Genomic DNA, 23,076 nt, shown 5'->3' on the forward strand with positions numbered 1-23,076 from the left:
TGCACCACACACACACACACGCACACACACACACACACACACACACACACACACACACACACACACACACACACACACACACACACACACACACACACACACACACACACACACACACACACACCACAGGCTCTAAATTGTGTCCATCATTGATTTATCTATCCATCTGTACCGTGGGTCCGTCCGTCTGTGCGTCCGTCCGTCGAGCGACAGACGTATCCTCATCATTGGTGGACACGGGGGGTGGCTGAGAGGTGCATACATAATGTGAGCCGTATATAGTGGGGGGTAATGGATGCTATCAGTCTACCAGGAGTATGATGGAGGTGTGTGTGTGTGTGTGTGTGCGTGCGTGTGTGTGTGTGTGTGTGTGTGTGGTGTGCGTGCGTGTGTGTGTGCGTGTGGTGATGGTTGCTGTCTTTCTCTTCCTCCTCCTCCTCCTCCTTCTCTTCTCCTTCCACCCGCCCACCGCCACCACCCACAGCCGCCCACCTCATGACTAGCGGGTTTCCTTTGGTACAGGACCTCAATACAGACAGAGGAGGTGAGGTGTAAAGTCTCCACCTCACTGACTTACCTCCAGGTGATGTTATTGTCTGCAGGGGGGTGAGGGGGGTATGAGGGAAGGGTAGAGAGAGGGAGGGAGGAAGGAGACGTTTAAGGGAAGGGGAGAATGTGTGATGGCAAGAGAGAGAGAGAGGGGGGGATGAGATGAGGGGCACTTAGAAGAAGCTAATTTAATAAGTTGCTATAAAAGTTCCTCCAACTCATTACCGGGAAATTGTCTCTCAGGTGAACAATGTCGTCACCTGGCTCAATGAAGGTAATTACACCTGGACTGGTAGAGTCTCTGTCGGCAGGTAACTCAACAATTGGGGTTTATAGGTCATCATTTGTCTCTCTCTCTCTCTCTCTCTCTCTCTCTCTCTCTCTCTCTCTCTCTCTCTCTCTCTCTCCTCTTCTCTTTGTCTATCTATCTATCTATCTATCTATCTAATCTATCTACCTATCTATCTCATAAACCTTCTTAATTACACTTGTCACACCTGAACACACCTGTCAGCTCACTCCCCTCCACTTTACCTGTAACCTGCGTTGATTAGATACCTATGTGTGTGTGTGTGTAAGGTCAAGAGTCTTTGAGGAGGAGGTAGGAAGGTCGTCCTCGAAGGGGGTGCTCTCCTTGACTCTCGACTCCTCTGTTAAAATCGAAGTTCCAGATCTGATCTAACAAGTTTTATTGAGACGTGAATTTGCTGGTCCTGTGTTGGTGAACTATAGACAGACAGACAGACAGAAAGAGAGGTGGTGAGGGCGTGCCTGGTGAGGGGTGCCTGGTGAGGGCGTGCCTAGTGAGGGCGTGCCTGGTGAGGGCGTGCCTGGTGAGGGCGTGCCTGTAGTGTTGACATTTTACGATGTTCACTTTTATTGCCGTAAACTCAATAAATAATCCACAATGTTTGTGAATGTTATGTATAGTTCTGTATGTTTGTATTTTCTTGACCTAGATGAATACCTCTCTTTGTTATTTTACGTTATTTTACGTTATTTTCTGTTATTTTCTGTTATTTTACGTTATTTTATGTTATTTCCGTTATTCATGTTATTCCCATGTTAATCCTCGTTATCTCACACCACCTTCGTCCACCCCTACAGGTTCGCGTGTCAGTGCAGGACAAGAATGATTCCCCTCCCTCCTTCGGCGAGTCTCCTCGGTTCACGGTCTCGGAGGACATGCTAGCTGGCCGACAGATAGCCGTCCTTCGTGCCTCGGATCCAGACACTATAGGCACCCTGACCTACTCCCTGGTGGACGGGGATGACAATAAATTCACCCTGGATGCTGCCTCTGGTCACCTCAGCCTACAGGACACGTTAGACAGAGAGACGAAGAGTGAATACCAGCTGACAGTGAGAGCTGACGATGGGGAGCAGCATACTGATACTACCTTGTATATTGAGGTGAGTCTTTGGGCGTGTCTCTCTCTCTCTCTCTCTCTCTCTCTCTCTCTCTCTCACACACACCAGGTAGAGCGAGGTGAGCCACACACACCCTCCATCAGTAATCACTATGTCTTTATATGTATGTGGTCGCGGCCTTTTAAACTCCCCCTCCCCCATAACCTCCCCCTCTCCCCCATTCCTCCCTCTCCCCTCCCCTCCCCTCCCCCACAGCCAGATCACTTACCGCTTTTATACAAACTTTATCCACAAGTATGAAGGTTTAGTTTTTGGGTGTTGGTTAAAGTTAGTTATTTATACAGAGTCAAGGTGTAGCCACAAACTTCAGGTAAATGTGAATTGATTATGAGGCTTACAGGTATACAAGTACAGGTATACAGGTACAGTGTTGTGTAGGCATTTACGGTAGGATTTTATTTAGACAATAAATTATAGAGGCGCCATAATTGGTGCCTCTCTCTCTCTCTCTCTCTCTCTCTCTCTCTCTCTCTCTCTCTCTCTCTAACCTATCGTAATGGTGGGCCGTGATAAGCCTTATGGTACCTCAACGCCAGGGCCAGCGATCAACAGCGCCTGGCGTACCCTTAGTGACAACGTCTTGGCTCTCCTATCACAGATGTGTTTAATTAGATGGACACCTGTATTTCACTACTTACTCGTGTAATTAACCATACACACCTGTAATTAACCATACACACCTGCATTTAACTACTCACACCTGTGATTAGCTACTCACACCTGTAATTAACCACACCTGTAATTTGCTACTCACACCTGTAATTAACCACACACACACACCTGTAATTAACCACACACACACACCTATAATTAACCACACCTGTGATTAGCCACACATACCTGTAATTAACCACACACCTGTAATTAACCACACACATGTAATTAACTACACACCTTGGATTAGCTAAGTACCAGTAATTAACTATACTATACACGCAATTAACCACACACCTGTAATTAACTAAAAAACTAATAATTAACTACACACCTGTAATTTGTCCACTTAAATATAATCATAAACACAATCAATAATTAACCTGTGATTGCTATTTAATTCCTACTTAATTAAGCCACCCATAACACCTGTCCTATGTAAGCTACACTAGTAATTAACCTCACCTGTAATTAATTATCTAGACTAGTAATTAACCTTAACTGTAATTAATTCTCTATATACATCTGTTAATATATAATCACCTGGTACTTATTCATACACTTGTTAATTATTTACCCACACATGTAATTAACCTCCGTTCACCTGTAATTATATAACCACCTGTTTAATTACCCCGCCATACACCTGTAATTATATAGACACAGTTGTTATTGTATCATCCAATCGTAATTAACCGCATACCTGTTATTACCTCTACACCTGTAATTAAGACTTGAAACACACCTGAAGAATTGTAATTTTACATACATACATACATACATACATACATACATACATACATACATACATACATACATACATACATACATACATACATACATACATATCCCCCGGCTAGGATGTTGCTTGGACGGAGGTGCCAGTTATGATAGGATGGCTAGTAAGGATAGGACGGTTAGGTAGAATAGGATGGCTAGTTAAAATAGGATGGCTAGTTAGGATAGGATGTTAGGCCTGGGATGAAGGAGAGGAGGATGGGGGGGAGGGGAGGGGGTGGCTGAGAGGTGGAAGGGGCGGCTAGGATTGGGGGTGGGGAGGGCAGCAGGCTAGGGAGAGAAGGGGTTGTCTAGGCTAGTAGTGCGTGAAGATGGGTGGCGGGGGTGGTGGGGAGGGGCGGCAGGGATCAGTTCACCATATACAAGAGATAGTTTGGTCATTAAGACTTTTGTTGACAAGAAGATAAATGGAGGCAGATGGGAGGATAAGTGGAGGCCCTCACATATAGGTGGGGGTGAGGTGAGGGTGGAAGGGGCGTGGGGTGAAGGGAGGGTAGTGGTGGTGAGTGAGTGATGAGTGAGTGAGGACATTGTAGATTCATCAATAGGACCAACTCACAGCTTCCCGATATGTCCCAGATGCTGACAGTGATCGATGGAGAGAGAGAGAGAGAGAGGAGAGAGAGAGGACAGGTGTGGATTAGGTGTACTGTACTCTACCTTCACACACACACACACACCACACACACACACCTCAAAGTCAGAAAATTATGAAAGGTGTGGACAGAGTTACCTCTCCTTCCCTCCCCCTCCTCCTCACCCCTCACCGCCCCCCCTCGACCCCCCTCACCGCCCCCCCCCTCAGCCCCCTCACCCCCCTTAAGCAGTTAAAGTACCATGCAGATGAATGATCATTATACGACACAACCTACAATTAGACTTTTGTTTCGTTTAGTCTGATAGGAATGGATGATGGAGAATGGATGATGGATGGGAATGGATGATGGATGGGAATGGATGATGGATGGGAATGGATGATGGATGGGAATGGATGATGGATGGGAATGGATGGTGGATGGGGATGGATGGTTGGATGGGAATGGATGATGGATGGGAATGGATGGTGGATGGGAATGGATGATGGATGGGATGGATGATGGATGGGAATGGATGATGGATGGAATGGATGGTGGATGGGGATGGATGGTGGATGGGAATGGATGGTGGATGGGGATGGATGGTTGGATGGAATGGATGGTGGATGGGAATGGATGATGGATGGGAATGGATGATGGATGGGGATGGATGATGGATGGGAATGGATGGTGGATGGGGATGGATGGTTGGATGGCTTTGACCTACTCCGTCGTTGATGATGGAGTTGTTCAGGGTGTATTGATGTAAATTGATGAGTTGAAATGATGGTTGATGACCGTGGGGTGGGGGCGAGGAGGGGCGTGGGGGGGCGTGAGGGCGGGACGTGGGGGGGCGCGTGAGGGAGGGACGTGGGAGGGCTTCATAAGGCTGTCAAGTAATTGGGGATTTTTGTTTTCATTTAGTGAGGTAAATGTCTGGCGATGGCTAGTGTGTCGTATCTACTACTACTACTACTACTACTACTACTACTACTACTACTACTACTACTACTACTACTACTACTACTACTACTACTACTACTACTACTACTACTACTACTACTACTACTACACTTATTGAGGTATATAGATGGAGCTAGAATGATGGTACGGTACACCTGTGAACACCTGATTCATTTACCGATGAGGGGGAGAGAGGGAGGGGGAGAGAGAGGGAGGGTGGGGAAGAGGAGGGAGGAACGGTCATTATTCATCTGTTGGTCGAAATAAATCACTACCGATACAATTACCTGTCATCAAGATTATTATCAGGAACATTATCTACCTGTGGGTGATTAGCATATGTAATTGAGTGGTTATCATGTTACAGTACAGGTGTTATTCTGTAATGACCCGAGCGCATATATCATTGAGAGAGAGAGAGTTGCATTGGTATACCTGACAGGTTAATTTATCGAGTGGTTAGGTCGACGCTATGCAGGTGGGGGCAATTACCATACACCTTTACCTTTTGACAGACAGACAGACAGACAGACAGGGGATTGTTAGTGTGAGGAAATATATATATATACTGTTGTTGTTGTTGGTGCTGATGGGAAACTGTATTGGGTATTTGACAGGTTAATTGGTGATTACCATATTTACCTCCCTCCCTCCCCCTCCTCCTTCCCTCCTCCTTCCCTCCTTCTCTCTCCCTCCTTCCTCACTCCTCCCTCCTTCCCTCTCTCCCCCTCCTCACTCCTTCCCTCACTCCCTCCCTCCTTCCCTCCTCCTTCCCTCTCTCTCCCTCCTTCCCTTCTCCCCTCACTCATCCCTCCTTCCTCCTCCTCCTCCCTCCCTCCTTCCCTCCTCTCTCTCTCCCTCCCTCTCCCTCCTTCTCCCTCCCTCCTTCCTCCCCCACAATGACAGATACCCCCCACACCAACCAATTCCCTCCCTCATCCACCTCCCCAATTATGTCCCCCCCCTCATCCACCCCCCCCTCCACTCCACCAGCCAGCATATCCATTTTCAGACTGGGGCGTTATCCTCTTTGGTTATCGGTATTAGATGTGAGCCAACCAACATTTAGTTACTTGTTCATCATCCTGGTTAATGGTACGTCTCGGGAATACCCCTTCTTACTGCTCCTCCCCCCTCCCCTCCCCCTCCCCAGGTTGTGAGGACATGTGGCGCCGTTCCTGTTGTTACTGTTCCCTCTGTTGTTACTGTTGCTGTTGTTGCTTCGTGGTCATTTGTGCCTTCTGTTGATTGTGTCTTTATTATTGTGTGAGTTATTGTCAGTCACCTTTCGTCTATCTGTCTCTCTCTGTCTCTCCTTTTATCCACCTTCTCCCCTCTCCCCCCCCCTCATTATGCCTCCCGTCACCCCCTCCACCCTCTGTTGCCATATTAACTTCTGTTTGTTTACTGATGTTGACATAATTATTATATATTCTTACCTACTCATTGCCACTCTCTCTTCCTTGCTCAAGTCGTCCTTCCCTACTCGTTGCCACTCTCTCTTCCTTGCTCAGTCGTCCTTCCTACTCGTTGCCACTCTGTCTTCCTTGCTCAAGTCGTCCTTCTCGTTGCCCTCTCTCTTCCTTGCTCAAGTCGTCCTTCTACTCGTTGCCACTCTGTCTTCCTTGCTCAAGTCGTCCTTCCTACTCGTTGCCACTCTCTCTTCCTTGCTCAAGTCGTCCTTCCTACTCGTTGCTACTCTGTCTTCCTTGCTCAAGTCGTCCTTCCCTACTCGTTGCCACTCTCTCTTCCTTGCTCAAGTCGTCCTTCCTACTCGTTGCCCTCTCTCTTCCTTGCTCAAGTCGTCCTTCCTACTCGTTGCCACTCTGTCTTCCCTTGCTCAAGTCGTCCTTCCTACTCGTTGCCCCTCTCTTCCTTGCTCAAGTCGTCCTTACCTACTCGTTGCCACTCTGTCTTCCTTGCTCAAGTCGTCCTTCCTACTCGTTGCCACTCTCTCTTCCTTGCTCAAGTCGTCCTTCCACTCGTTGCTACTCTGTCTTCCTTGCCAGTCGTCCTTCCTACTCGTTCCCTCTCTCCTTGCTCAAGTCGTCCTTCCACTCTTGCCTCTCCTCCTTGCTCAAGTCGTCCTTCTACTCGTTGCCACTCTCTCTTCCTTGCTCAAGTCGTCCTTCCTACTCGTTGCCTCTCTCTTCCTTGCTCAAGTCGTCCTTCTACTGTTGCCCTCTCTCTTCCAGTCGTCCTTCCTCTGTGCCACCTCTCTTCCTTGCTCAAGTCGTCCTTCCTACTCGTTGCCACTCTCTCTTCCTTGCTCAAGTCGTCCTTCCTACTCGTTGCCCTCTGTCTTCCTTGCTCAAGTCGTCCTTCCTACTCGTTGCCCTCTGTCTTCCTTGCTCAAGTCGTCCTTACCTACTCGTTGCCCACTCTGTCTTCCTTGCTCAAGTCGTCCTTCCTCTCGTTGCCACTCTTCTTCCTTGCTCAGTCGTCCTTACCTACTGTTGCCACTCTGTCTTCCTTGCTCAAGTCGTTCTACCTACTCGTTGCCACTCTGTCTTCCTTGCTCAAGTCGTCCTTCCTACTCGTTGCCACTCTCTCTTCCTTGCTCAAGTCGTCCTTACCTACCGTTGCCCTCTCTCTTCCTTGCTCAAGTCGTCCTTCCTACTCGTTGCCACTCTGTCTTCCTTGCTCAAGTCGTCCTTCCTACTCGTTGCCACTCTGTCTTCCTTGCTCAAGTCGTCCTTCCTACTCGTTGCCACTCTGCCACGCTGATGATTGGTCGCTACAAGTTGCCATAGAGAGATAAACAGTGAGACTATTTCTGATTGGGTGAGAATTACCTGAAGAGTTGGTTGCCATTTTAGGTAAATAACAGGTCCTTGAGAGTTGCCATTGCAGGTAAATAGTGAAACCTTTATGAAAAATAATGTTGCCATGATAGCTAAAATACCACTAGTCCTTGTAGAATTTGTTGCCATGTTAAATGAAATCCTTGCGGGTTGGTTGCCACGATAGATAAAAATTGCCCAAAACAATTTATGATCGGCCGGTGCCTCGAGTTGTCCACAGTCCCAGGTAACCAATTAAGGTGTTCTATGATTGGTCACTGGGAGTTGATGTTAATAATGCCAAGGTGTTTGTTCAGTCGTCGAGGTTAGGTTAGGTTTTTTTTGAAGGTGAAGTCCAGGGTGGAGGCGGTGGGTGGAGGTCCTGGGTGGAGGCGGGTTCTTACTGTGTTGGGAGTCGACCTGTACAATCAGACTTACCTGTGCAACAAGACTCACCCTCGCAATAAGATTTACCTGCGCAATAAGACTCACCTGTGCAACCTAACCTAACCTGTGCAATAAGACTCACCTTGCAATAAGACTCACCTGTACAATAAGACCCACCTGTACAATAAGGTTCACCTGTACAATAAGACTCACCTGTACAATAAGACTCACCTGTACAATAAGACTCACCTGTACAATAAGACTTACCTGCAATAAGACTTACCTGTACAATAAGACTCACCTGTACAATAAGACTCACCTGTACAATAAGACTTACCTGTACAATAAGACTTACCTGTACAATAAGACTCACCTGTACAATAAGACTCACCTGTACAATAAGACTCACCTGTACAATAAGACTCACCTGTACAATAGGTTCACCTCAATAAGACTCACCTGTACAATAAGACTCACCTGTACAATAAGGTTCACCTGTACAATAAGACTCCACCTGTACAATAAGACTCACCTGTACAATAAGACTCACCTGTACAATAAGACTCACCTGTACAATAAGACTCACCTGTACAATAAGACTCACCTGTACAATAAGACTCACCTGTACAATATGACTCACCTGTACAATAAGGATTACCCTCTCTATGCTACCTAAATTTAAAAAAAATTATTGTATTATATATTTTTGTTGTATATTTTTAACTAAACTAAGTACTGTACTGTATATCAATGGGGGGGGTGAGTGGTAATGAGACTCTATTGGTTGGTGGGGATTTGAACCATGGGGGTGTGGTGATTAATTATCTTCCTGGGTTAAAGTGTTAGGGTTTGGTTAATCTGTTGGTTGAATCATTTACTAAAGGTGATTTGAATTAATGTTATGTATTCCTTCTGGACGGATACCAACGACAATCCTCCGGTGTTCCACGAGCCAGCTTACTCCTTCGACATCCCGGAGGACGCTGACAGAGGTTCCCAGGTAAGATCACCACCTTCAGCCCCTTCTGCAGGAGGTTTATTTTTAGTTACCTTTACCTGTAGTGAACCTAACTATAGTCTTACCTCTCTCTCCTCTCTCTCTCTCTCTCTCTCTCTCTCTCAGCGCCTCCTGTCTCTCCCATCAGGTCGACCTCAACCCCTTCTAAACGTCTCCCCAACTCTATATTATTTTATTTACAGGAATTTCAAACTCTGATGAGGTCTGATGATTGCATAAATGTTTACTATTATTATGCTCGGTGTAAGGTCAGGTCATTAGTGTTTTATGTGTGGTTCAGCCTTAGCGACGGTCACCATTACTACCACATTGTTGAAGTTGGTGATAAATTTACATAAGTTGGTTGTGTTTGTGATCCTCGTAAGTGATGTCTCTCTCTCCTCTCTCTCTCTCTCTCTCTCTCTCTCTCTCTCTCTCTCTCTCTCTCTCTCTCTCATAACACATGAAGTAGGACGGAGGGAGGAGGAGGAGGTGGTAACGTGTGTGTGTGTGTAGCATATGTGTGTGTGTGTGTGTGTGTGTGTGTGTATGTGTGTGTGTGTGTGTGTGTGTGTGTGTGTGTGTGTGTGTGTGTGTGTGTGTGTCTGTGTGTGGCAGTGTGTGTGTGTGTGTGTGTGTGTGTGTGTGTGTGTGTGTGTGTGTGTGGCAGTGTGTGTGTGTGTGTGTGTGTGGTATGTGTGTGTGTGTGTGTGTGTGTCCCCCCTCCCCCGCCCCCAGAGCCCCGGCGAGATGTGGATCAGTCGTGTGGATACTTTAGTGGGTAAGAAAGAGCAGATGTTTGTGTCAGAGAACTCGTGTTTGTCATTAGTCCCTGTCTCAGCCGCTGGCACACGGTGATGGGTTATCGTCTCTCCCTCTTCCTCCTCCTCCTCCTCCTCCTCCTCCCCTCCTCCTCCTCCTCCTCCTCCTCCTCCTCACCTCAAACCTTTGGAGTGATGGTCCAGGAAAACTGTCTTGGTGATTGACTGTACAGGAAGAGGCATTACAGGTGTGTGTGTTGGCAGGTGTCCAGAGGCCTCACCTGTTGTCCACACGGTGTCCTACATTCATTAACGTCTTGCACATGTGTGTATGTGTCACACCTGGCTGAGTAAGACTTGTTGAGAGAGAGAGAGAGAGGTTCTTTACTCGGGCAGGAAACACATCCAAGACGTATCGGTGCCTAACCTAACCTAACCACCATCACTACCACTACTATTACCACTAACACACATACACACACACACACACACACACACACACACACACACACCACACACACACACACACACACACACACACACACACACACACATACCTATAATCACTTTATTATTATACACTACAATAATTTTTCCTTCATATCCACCATTTGTATAACTCATTATAATTCTACATATGTTAATATAATTTCATCCTGTAAATTATAGTAAAATTACATTGTCAATAATTACTCTGATATAATTTTTCTTCTGATTGTTATATATCACAATTATATTCCCAGACTTATTCTATAATTCTTCACATTTTACTTAATTTCCTCATGTCTGTAATTTAGTGTTCCTGCTCCTGCTATAATCACCATATACCAACCACTGTGTCATTCTGCTTCACATATTGCAACAAGTGTATAATTATTTTGGGGCAACATTATGCAACTTTTCACTTTATATAATGTTGCAATATAATGGGTACTTGTTGCATGGCTGGAATATGCAACATAGTTTTATTCTTGATATATATAACTGCAACATTGGCATTCTTTCTCGTTCCTGTTCACCATCTTATTGCAATATTGGTCAGTGTTTTTGTTTTGCATTGCTTGTCATCTGTTGCAACACCCGGATATATTAACTCTTGCTTGCATGTTTTCTGTTGCAATATTTCCTTATTTTTTTCGCTTACGTTTGTTGTCACTGTATCAATTGCACTGTTGACCTCCTGTTCTCTTTTATATCTTGGTAATTTTATGCAATATTGATTCTTTTGCTTCATATCTTATGCAATATTGATTCTCTTGCTTTATATCTTATGCAACATTGATTCTTTTCCATTTCTGCAATCTATTTCCAACATCATTATTCTATTTCCATCTCTAATCTATTTCCAGCCACATTTATACATTTCCTGAACCTTTTCCCGACTGGCGATAATTTCTGTGATATAACTCGACCGTCTAGGAATTAATTTCTCTGAGGGGATGCATTTAAATTTTCTCCATGCAAGCTTTTTGAAATGTGTTGCAGGGGAGATGTGTTGGGAGGGATGTGTAGGTGTATTTCTGTACTGCAGGTGTGTGTATGAGAGAGAGAGAGAGAGAGAGAGAGGTGGTGTCTGAGTTATGAACGAACAACAACAAAGGGTACATACAGATATATTGAGTGGTTAGTACCGCAGTATAAGGAACGAACGAATCAGTGTACCGTACCATCAGGATGTGTGGGAAGCTTTGACTCTGAGGTACAGTACAGGTCCTAGCCGAGGGGTGATTGATGACCACTAGACTAATTATTGAACCTTCACGCTAATGTTCAACCCTTTATGTTTCTTATTGGTACACACACAGGTATACACACAGGTACACACACAGGTACACACACACACACAGAACTAACCAAATATCATCGCTAACAAGCATCACCTCATTAATTAATCATCTTATTACTACACCTTTACCATACAGGTGTGAGACAGGTAAAGCGAATCACACCACTGAGGGTCGTTGACGCTAATTGAAAAAGCACAATTACTGGCTATTATAATGTAGGGTCAATGGTAACGACGTGTACTGTATGATAACGTGACGATGGTGTGTGTGTGTGTGTGTGTGTGTGTGTGTGTGTGGTCAAGGCCAGGTAATGGTGTTTGGTGGTCCTGTTGGCTGGGGTCTTAAGGGCCATTATAGGATGTTTAGACCTATGGTGGCCCTACATCTCGTCTGGAATGTAAGGGCCATTTTGAGGCATGATGGCCATGGCCCTACATACCTAGACCAGAAGTAGGGTGATATTGGTCCAGACGGGTGTTTTGGTGGCCCTTTAGTGGGTCCCTGAGCCATCGTGAGGGCCCGGCGTGGCGTGGCGTGGCGGGCACATAACTGGCCGCCTCGGTGCCGGCCAGGAATTCATTTCTTCCGTAACCAAGTTTATGACCAATTAGATGCCTCGACGGCCTGACCCGTGCTGCCTGGCGTGGGCGACGGACGGTGGCGTGACGGTGGCCGTGTGTGTTAGTGGTACATCACAGCAGACGTGTGGGCGGCGGCGTGTTTGGTGGTACATCACAGCAGACGTGGGCGGTGGGCGTGTGTGTAGTGGTACATCACAGCAGACGTGTGGGCGGCGGGCGGTGTGGTGGTACATCACAGCAGACGTGGGCGGTGGGCGTGTGTGTTAGTGGTACATCACAGCAGACGTGTGGGCGGTGGGCGTGTTTGTTTGAAGAGTGAGGCTGGCAAGGTGTGCAGGTGAGCAGGGACTGTGAAGCAATTACCACACTACACCAACCCCACGCCCAACAACCCTCACGCCCACCACCTCACGCCCACCAAGCTATGTGGATTAATGTACATTGTATATATTATCTTTTATATCTGTATACTCTATACTGTATATCTCGTCTTGATAGATCACAGTACATTATGATGTATATTCTATCTATCTATCTATCTATCTATCTATCTATCTATCTATCTATCTATCTATCTATCTATATGTACCAATATTAATCATCTCTTAATTATTACTATTTAATTTATTATTTGTATTCATCCATCACCATAATCATCACACCTGTTGTCTTAATTATCCCTCACCTGTGTGTTCTCTCTCCTTCTGCAGGTGGGCCAGGTGTCTGCTTGGGACGCTGACGAAGGCACCAACGGGCAGGTCTCGTACACCGTCATCTCGGACTGGGGGAACGATGTGTTCTCCCTCAACCCCCAGACGGGCGAACCTCAAGGCTGGATTACGAGCAGGTAAGCTAGGCGAGCGGGGGTTACCTGTGTTAGGGACAGAATTTGTGGGATAAGGGATAGTTAAGAGGGAAAGATATTTTGGGTGATATTAGAAGGATGGCCCATTCACTTACCCACCCTCACACCCACCTCTTCCCCACCTCCACCCACTTCCTCAATACACCTAACACACACCACCCCATCCACCTTCCCTAACCACACCCTCCACCCACTAACCCCCCACACCCCTCCACCCACACCCACCCACCCACACTCCCACACACAGCACACGGGGTCCCCAGGACCACACAGGTTTCTTACATACTTCCTGAAAAGGTAGAAGAGTCCTGTACACCTGAGATTAACTTCACCTGGAAGAGAGAGAGAAAGATAAAAAGGTGTTTGCGGTCCTAGGCACAGTGGAGACCAGCCATTGCACTGTATCTCTAGTGGAAGAGGAGGAGACATTAGAGAGACGTTTTGGGAGGAGATATCCGGGTATTGTATCCAACCTAGAGTATATGTCTAGTAGAAGAGGAGACATAGCTTTCTAGTCTTCATTCACTGGAAATACAGACATATCCCTCCCTCTTGAAGTGTACAGTATGTCTGGTAGAATTGACTCATGATCCTTGAAATCTTCCTCTTGTGAAATATCGATCTCCTGGAGGTATCATTGTATAACACGTTCAAACACCTCATCTTAAATGCTGTGTAAATCTTGCAATAAAAAATAATGAAAAAAAAATAATAATATAACTGTTTTCTGTGAGTTATTTATCCATTAGAAAACGACTTGTGGTTACCCTCGTGTTTGTTGAGGGGAGGGGGACTGCTAAAATTAAAACTTCCTCCTGTAAATGTTTGTCTGTTAAAATCTGACTAAAATCACATTCTTAAACCAGCCATCTCCCCGTCCTAGTTAAGAGGTGTGTGTGTGTGTGTGTGTGTTAAGATTGGAGGTGGTGCCAGTAATTTTCTTAGGAACACCACCACGCCGCCTCCCTGTACCGTGTCTTACTGTGTTTTAGGTCGAATCATGTCACCTTTTTTTTTTTTTGTCAAGATATTCTGATGTGTAGTTGTTGATGGTGTATTTATTTGTTGTTGTTGTTTAAGTAGTTGTAGTTGTTCTTGTGGTTTATTGTTCTTTGTAGTGATTTGTGTTATGTAGAGGTGTGTGTGTGTGTGTGTGTGTGTGTGTGTGTGTGTGTGTGTGTGTGTCGGGGAGGGTTGTCGTGCATTGCTCATCTATTCCGGTCGTAGAAGTGTGTCATGAAGGTTGATGTGTGGGGTGGGGGGTGGGGGGGTGAGGGGCTGGGGGTATCATGTGTAAGGAGGGTTGTGGGGAGGAAGATCTTGTGTGTGTGTGTGTGTGTACTACTCATCAGTGCTACACCTGCTTAACGCTTACCACACCTGCTCTACCTGTTCCACACCTGTCACACCACTAACCATACCCCCTCCTCACCACTCCCCCCTCACCCACCCCCACACACACAACAGGCTAGGCCACTCACCTCACCTTACCTACCACCTCATCCCACCTCGACTCACACCTACCACCTCATCCCACCTCGACTCATTCTCCCACCCACCACCACGGTCAAGAGCGAGGCCGCCCACCTAGCGGAGAGTCTCGTGGCACCGTGACCTCGCTTGACCTCATCTTGCTGTTGATTGGTGTTGTTGTTGATTATTCTTGTTTTTATTTTTATTTGTTTATTTAATTTGATTTGATCTTTAATTTTTGTTTTACTTTTTATTTAATTAATTTTGTTTATTCTTTTATTTATTTTTATTTGTTGTTAATTTAATTTTGTTTATTCTTGTCATTATTACTTTTGTTTGTTTGTTTGTTTAGTCTCTTGTATATGTTTCCTCTCTCATTGTAGGTGGTAATAAAAGTAGTTGTTGTGGTAGTATTGACGTTATTATTATTATAGTAACAGTAGGATCATCGTTAACACAGGAGATCACTTCTTAACAGTGTATTGAAGTCTCCCATCAGTGACCTGACCTGACCTGACCTGACCTGACCTAACCTAACGCGGTCGTAGCAGAAGGTATGGCGGCGACAAGGGAACAATTGACACGGGTTCGAATCCAGAGTTACCTGTAGAGTGTCCATAGGTGGTTAGTTTACCTGGGAGAGAGAGAGAGAGAGAGATTAATAATAATAAAAGGACTTTATATGTTAGTCTCTCTCTCTCTCTCTCTCTCTCTCTCTCTCTCACATGACTGAGAGCCTCTTATTGCCATCATAACACTATTTAAGCTCCGCCCTCCGCCCTGACTGACAGCCGCCCGATAAAACTAATGACGCAGTTAAGCTCCGCCCTCTGTAATGACTGTCTGCCCAGTGATAACGCTAATGACGCTGCTAGGCCCCGCCCTCCTTAGGCAGGCTGACATGAGTGACGTCACTAAGCTCCGCCCTGTAGTTGAATGAGTAACATCATTAAGCTCCGCCCCTCCTCTTGATAAAATAGATGACGTCATTAAGCTCCTCCCCTCCTCTTGATAACATATGATAGTCATTAAGTTCCGCCTTCCTTTTGATAGTGTGACGTCATTAAGCTCCGCCCCACTCGCGAGAGGACACCAGTGACGTCAATAAGCTCCGCCCATCTTAACGGATGAACGTAAATGACGTCACAGCTGTTCAAAAATCATCAATAGGTGTGTGTGTGTGTGTGTGTGTGTGTGTGACAGCTTTAACCAGAAACTACCAGACAAATACCCTCCCCCTCACCCTCCCCCACTCCCCCTTCCCCCCTCCCCGTCCCTCCTCCCCCCTCCCGTCCCTCCCCCTCCTCCCCTCTTCCCTCCACTTTAATAGGGCAAGTCGTACCTAGAAGGAGGGTCGTAGTGGTACCTAAGACCGCGGTGGTGGTGGTTGACGCTGCGCACATACCATTGGAGTGAACTGCGCCGCCGACATCATTGGACGGGTCTGCGCAGGGGATGGTGGCTTTGTTGTTGTTGTTCTCTTAATACTCCTCCACCTCCTCCTTGGGCTGCGCTTGAACTATCTATCGGGACAATACCTGCGCTGGTGGTGGTCGGATCTGCGCAGTGTATACACATAAGAAAAAATCCCAAGACTTTCCCTAACCAAAACTAACCAAACCTACCCTAACTCACCCTAACCTAACCTAACCAAACCTAATCTAGCCTAACCTAACCTAGCCTACCCTAACCTAACCTAACCAAACCTAATCTAGCCTAACCTAACTCAATCTAGCCTACCCTAACCTAATCTAGCCTCTACCCTAACCTAATCTAGCCTACCCTAACCTAACCTAACCTAACCTAACCTAATCTAGCTTACCCTAACCTAATCTAGCCTACCCTAACCTAATCTAGCCTACCCTACCCTAACCTACCCTAACCAAACCTAATCTAGCCTAACCTAACCTAATCTAGCCTCACCCTAACCTAATCTAGCCTACCCAACCTAATCTAGCCTACCCAACCCAGCCTACCCTAACCCAACCCAACCTAACCTAACCTAATCTAGCCTTACCCTAACCTACCCTAACCAAACCTAATCTAGCCTAACCCAACCTAATCTAGCCTACTCCTAACCCAATCTAGCCTACCCCAACCCAATCTAGCCTACCCTAACCCAACCTAACCCAATCCAACCTAATCTAGCCTACCCTAACCCATCTAGCCTACCCTAACCCAATCTAGCCTACCCTACCCTAACTCATCCCTAACCAAACCTAATCTAGCCTAACCTAACCTAATCTAGCCTACCCTAACCTAATCTAGCCTACCCTAACCTAATCTAGCCTACCCTAACCCAGCTTACCCCTACCCTAACCTAACCTAACCTAACCTAATCTAGCCTACCCTAACCTAATCTAGCCTACCCTAACCTAATCTAGCCTACCCTAACCTAACCTAACCTAACCTAACCTAATCTAGCCTACCCCTAACCCAATCTAGCTCAACCCTAACCTAATCTAGCTCACCTAAACCTAGCCTCACCCTACCCTAACCTAACCTAACCTAACCTAATTCCACCTACCTAACCTAACCTAACCTACCCTAACCAAAACTCCAACCCAACCAAACCAAATTAGCCAGCATCACTCACCCCCGCGTCGCGTTCTCTAGTAATTACTCACTCATTGACCGTACTGTGACCGTCCACTACCCCACTATTGAGACCGTCCCTACGTATTAAGGGGACGGTCCCTATCCATTATTAGGGGTTGCTCGCTGGCATCTGTGTATCGGCTTCTAAAAATATTCTTGGGGTTATGTTCGATAAAGGGGACGGTGGTCACGTGTTATTGGGACCGTCTCGAGGGGTTATCGGGACGGTTTCTGTTTGTTATTGGGACGGTGTGGTGGTGTTGTTACGGCATCTTGGAAATGGTTCGTAACTGTTGTTAGATTGTGGAGTGAGATCTGTTGATGGTGTAGTGGTGATGGTGTAGTGTGGAGGTAGGTGGTGGTAGTGGTGGTGGTGGTGGTGAGGTGGTGGTGGTGAGGTAGGTGTAGTAGTGAAGCAAGAGGTATGCTATGTGTTAACAGAGGCTCCACTAGAACCTCGGCTGTCTAGTAGGTCCCAGAAGAGGCTATTGAGGTCCACATGAAGGCCACTAATAAGGGCCTTTGTGTCCAGGTGAGGGCCAGCGTGACGGATCCTGGCGCCCCAAGAGTGGTTGTGTGGGGCCCTGGCCAAGGCTGGCTACCCAGCAGAGGACCCAGCAGTACGTTACGGCTTTGGTGAGGGTCTGGTGTATCACCAGAGGGCCCCAACAGGCCCTGGGTGGCCAGATGAGCGGCTCAGCAGACCCTGGATGGCCAACAGTGGGCCCCAGAAAACCCTCTCAGGCCAACAGAGGGCCTAATAGACCCTGGGTGGTCAACAGAGGGCCCCAACGGATCTTGGGTGGCCAAGAGAGGGCCGTGGGTGCCCAGTAGCCCGTCACTCCATCAACATGGGTAGCGGCGACCCTCACGAAATAGGTCTGGAGTAGCCTTTGTTTATACTGTTTCTGGTAGGTGCCACCAGGGCTGCCAGACCCATAGTAACCCCACCAGGAAACACACGGGACATCAACCCTTCCGCCCCCTGTAATTAAGTGTTGTTACGGTGCAGCGATGAGTAGCGGGATCCGCCCTGGGTGTCGACGATGACGCAACAAGTTAGTGGAGATGAGGGGCAGAGTTACCACGCACTCACGAGGGACGCCACACTCTCGCCTCACACACTCACATTCCCTCGTTACTCACAGCTCACAACCTGAGGACCTACTTAAAGATTACCAGTTTTTGGGGGGTCATTGATGAATCTGACCAGCAGAGTGTAGTCCACCTGGTGAACTTCTGCAGCGTCTGAGGGGGACCTGAGGACAGTAGGTCTTGGTACTACTCAGGACACGGGATGAGGGACCTTCTGGGCTGCAATGGACGGCAGTAGAGCCCAGCACCTCCACTTTACCCCTCCCAAATCCACCTGTGAATCCATCATTTGACGACCGCCTTTCGACAGCCAGAGATATGCCTCGTGGACGTGTAGATGTAAGGAGTCAAAAGTCACCCTAACGAGTAGAGGGATTAAGGCTGGTGTTTGAGTGAGCGTTCGTTAGTAAGACAGTCCAGGTGGGTGTTGATAGAGGGGGAGGAGGCGGCTCACATACACCAGGGGAAAGCACCATGTGGCAAGTCATCACCTGGATTGTTACAGATTTATAACACTTGCAGTTTCGCTCACTGGCAACACAGGGTCAGCTCAACACCCCGGCCTGTGTGTGAGGCAGTGAACACGAAGCGGTGTCGTCGAGGTTCGCTGGGGTGTTGAGGCGCCGCGGCCTCTCACTCTCCTGAACACACGCCTCTGAGACTGAACGATGCCGCCGCCGTCATGACCTTGAAGACGTGAACACCAACCTGCCTGCCTGCCTCATGCCGCGCCGACCAGAACAGCTCCTCCTCCTCCTCCTTCCTCCTTCCTCCTCCTCCTCCTCCTCAAGCTTGTCTGGTACTGTTGCTGCCACAACAACATTACCGCCACTACCAGTACCACCACCACTTCTGTCATCTCCACTACCACCAACATTACCACCACTTGTCTTCCCCGCTGCCACCACTGTGACAACACCATCCATATCGCCGTTCGTCCCTACTGCCACCTTACACAATAGTCAATATTACCACCACTAACACCACCACCACTACACGCCCTCCTACACGCCCACACGCCCTCCTGCACTCTTTCCTCTCGCTCACCCTCACCGCCACCTGTCACCTTCCTCCTTCTCCTCCTCATAATTATCATCCCTTTCCTCCCCCCTCCTCCTCCTCCTCCTTTTTTCTTTATCGTCGTGTTTACTTATGTACTTCAACGTGTCTTTATAATCATATTCATAACAACCTCACTGGTACACACACACACACGGGGGGACCATCATGAATGTCCACACAGGTATAAAAAGTATTAAGGGCGACGATGGCGCAGAAGGAGACTCCTGAAGTGTGTTTGTGAGGGACCATACAGGCCTGGCTATGGGGCCCTCTGTCTACACCCATGTTTGGCGGGGGAGAATGAAGAGGAGTGAAGGACACGAAGGAGGAAGGAGGAGGAAGTGGGACACGAAGGAGGAAGGTAAGGGGAGGGGTCATTTACCTATCCATTCCAGAACTGAGAAATTAGTTAAGAAGCTTCAACAAGATGTTTCACTTCATTAAGGAGACCTGGCAGAATGGTGGCAGGCTCTGGTGGTGGTGGCAGGCTCTGGTGGTGGTGGTGGTAGGCTCTGGTGGTGGCAGACCCTGGCGGTGGAAGGCTCTGGTGGTAGTGGTGGCAGACCCTCGGCAGGTGGGTCTTGGTGAACCATCATGGGAGGTGAGAGTGTCTGCCGGTGTGTCCATTTGTCTGCTTCACCCTCCAAGCCTTAACTTCTGGAGGAGGACAACTCACGCCATCCTCCACCTGGTAGCTGTAACCTCTGAGTCCTTCTCTACTGACGGAGGCGGCGGGTGGTGGTGGTGGTAGTAGTGGTGCTGGTAATGGTTGTTGATGGTGATAATGTTGGTTGGTGGTAATGGTGGTAGTGGTAGTTGCGGTTCCTCCTCCTTCACCGTGTTGTGCTCTTCATCGCCGTCAGGGTGTAGGAGGAGGAGGAGAATCAATCATCAGCAGGTGTGTATGTCTGTCTGTCTGTGTGTCATGTCGCCTCTTCTCCAGTTAATGATTGCGGTCGAGAATAGTCCAGGTAGTAATGTTTGTTTGTTTGTTTGTTTGTGTATGGTAAGCACGGCGGGCCCATCCCTCACCTCTCACTCGTCCCTCACCTCTCTCTCTCACCACCACTACATTATCAACTCTCTCTCTCTCTCTCTCTCTCTCTCTCTCTCCTCTCTCATCTCGTGACCCCCCACCACCAGAGTCATCTTAACATGATGACCTCTGATGAACATGATAGCTGAGGCGTGATGCTTCCATATAACCTAACCTATCCCCATTAACAGCCCACAGTCTCGTTATTCGCACATTTGTTGAGGAAGGGGGAGGAGGAAGAATGAGGGTAGATGGGGAATTATATTCCCTAGATCATCCATCTTTTAGGAATTTCTTTTCTTCTGCCGATATGTCGGAGCCCCGGCTGTGTGGCCCGGCTCCGACACCTGCCTCACCGCCACCACACCACCACCACCACCATCATCCACCCCCACCATCTCACCACCATCTCACCACCACCACCACCACCATCATCATCACCATCATCACCACCACCACCATCCCACCACCACCACCACCATCATCACTACCACCATCCACCACCACCACCACCACCATCATCACTACCATCATCTCCACCACCACCACCATCCACCACCATCATCACCACGTCCATCCTCCACCACCACCATCTACCATCACCCATCATCAGCACTACCACCACCACCACCACCACCACCACCACCATCACCACCATCTCCCACCACCACCACCACCACCACCACCATCCTCTCCTCTCCTCCTCACTCCTCCCTCTTCTTTCTCTCTCCTCCTTCCCTCTTCCTCTCTCTACCCCTCCTCCCCCCTCTATCCATCACCATTGTGTGTATATAAATCAGTTGACAGTAGAATAATTCCTACTTATTTACTCTAATACATGTTAGTCTTCGGTGTTGGGGTCATGTAGGTATGTTAGGTTCACTTCAGTTAGGTTAGGTTAGGTTAGGTTAGGGTGTTTAATCATCAGGTGAAATACACTAGGTGGGGTTTGTTACAGGTGTACCCAAAATTTACATTAAAATTTCCTTTCATCTTTCCCCCTTCACACACACACACACACACACACACACACATGACTGTACCTGTGTCATATTTGCATACATAATTTACAGCAAGTTGGTAATTCTCATTGTGTGCTGCTAGTCCACTTGTCAGAGCTATTTTACCCCTCCCTCTACACACCTTTCTTTCTTTCTTTCTTTCTTTTTCTTTCTCTCTTTCATTCTTTCTCCTCTAAACACCTTCCCTCCCTCCCTACCTCCTTCCTGTGAGTCATTAGTAGAAGCCAGGTAATTAATATCGTCCACCCTCTCTCTCTCTCTCTCTCTCTCTCTCTGGGTCATGGATGTTAGTGTGGGTGTTTCCAGTCCAGTGTTTGTTTGGTTCTGTACATAGGTTAGGTTAGGTTAGCTACGAGGTGTGAAATGTGTGTGTGTGGTAGAGGGATCTATCTTCCTGCAGGAGTGAGATGCCCCTTGGGTAGTGCGTCACATTGGTCTTCTGAAGGTGGTGGTGGTGACGGAGGTAGTAGAATGAAGGCATGACACACACACACACAGTTGTCACAGCATCCCTTATATGTGAGTGCCGATAGTCAGCCGTCCCGTTTAATTATGATGACTGGCTCAGTGACGCGTACACGGCACTAAATTGATGTGAGTGACAGCTTACAGCCCTCACGGACCCTGGGGATAAATGAGTGGCTGTTGGCTCTCTTAATATTGACGAATGAGAGGAGGAGGAGGAGAGGAGGAGGAGGAAGGAGAGGAGGAGGAGGAAGGGAGGAGGAAGGGTTGGTGGAGAGGAGAGTGGAGAAGAGAGATGATTGAGAGGAGGAGGAGAGGAGAGGAAAATAAAGAATAGTATGGATAGGTGTGTGTTGGGGGGAGGGTTTTTGCTCAATAATAATAATAATAATAATAATAATAATAATAATAATAATAATAATAATAATAATAATAATAATAATAATGTTATAGAAAATGTTAACAGTAATAATATGTAGTAGTAGTAGTAGTAGTAGTAGTAGTAGTAGTAGTAGTGGCAGTAGAAAAATTTGGCTAATGATCATAATAAGTTGACTCAAACAGGTGTTACCTATCCCACAGGTGCAGCACTACATCCTGGTGGTTCAAGCGCAGGACACGGGGCGCCCTTCACTCTCCTCCACCGTCACCGTCTACTTCAACGTCCAGGACCTCAACGACAACGCCCCCATCTTCGACCCCATGAGTTACTCCGACGAGGTACTGGAGAACATCACCGTTGGCTCCTCTGTACTCTCTGTCTCGGCCACTGATCAAGATTCTGGTAAGTTTGAGAATTGTTTTGTTTACCTGGGTGCTAACATCTCATTGGTCACTTGAGGTGTGACGTTAGGAGTATTAAGATGTTATTGGTTGGATGATGTGTGACGTAGGAAGTGTTAAGACGTTATTGGTTAGTTGAGATGTGACGTAGGGAATGGTCAGATGTTATTGGTTGGTTGATATGTGACGTAGGAAGTGTTAAGACGTTATTGGTTAGTTGAGATGTGACGTAGGGAATGCTCAGATGTTATTGGTTGGTTGATATGTGACGTAGGAAGTGTTAAGACGTTATTGGTTAGTTGAGATGTGACGTAGGGAATGCTCAAATGTTATTGGTTGGTTGATATGTGACATAGGGTGTTTGTTGATATGTTATTGGTTAGTTGAGATGTGACATAGAGAGAGTTGAGA

The 23,076-nt window shown here is 47.2% G+C and overlaps 1 protein-coding gene across 1 annotated transcript in view; it reads left to right on the top strand.

Annotated features, from left to right (window-relative positions):
* Positions 1–799: 799 nt before the first annotated feature.
* The window catches only part of LOC121854222 (cadherin-related tumor suppressor-like), a 69,088-nt gene continuing 46,811 nt past the window's right edge, over positions 800–23,076 (top strand). Inside the window, 6 exon segments of the mRNA XM_042348729.1 lie at positions 800–823; positions 1,657–1,964; positions 9,056–9,140; positions 12,977–13,085; positions 13,088–13,113; positions 22,465–22,666. Coding sequence (XP_042204663.1) covers positions 800–823; positions 1,657–1,964; positions 9,056–9,140; positions 12,977–13,085; positions 13,088–13,113; positions 22,465–22,666 — 754 coding nt within the window.

Source organism: Homarus americanus, unplaced genomic scaffold (assembly GCF_018991925.1).
Source record: "Homarus americanus isolate GMGI-L3 unplaced genomic scaffold, GMGI_Hamer_2.0 scaffold13284, whole genome shotgun sequence".
Classification (NCBI taxonomy): domain Eukaryota; kingdom Metazoa; phylum Arthropoda; class Malacostraca; order Decapoda; family Nephropidae; genus Homarus; species Homarus americanus.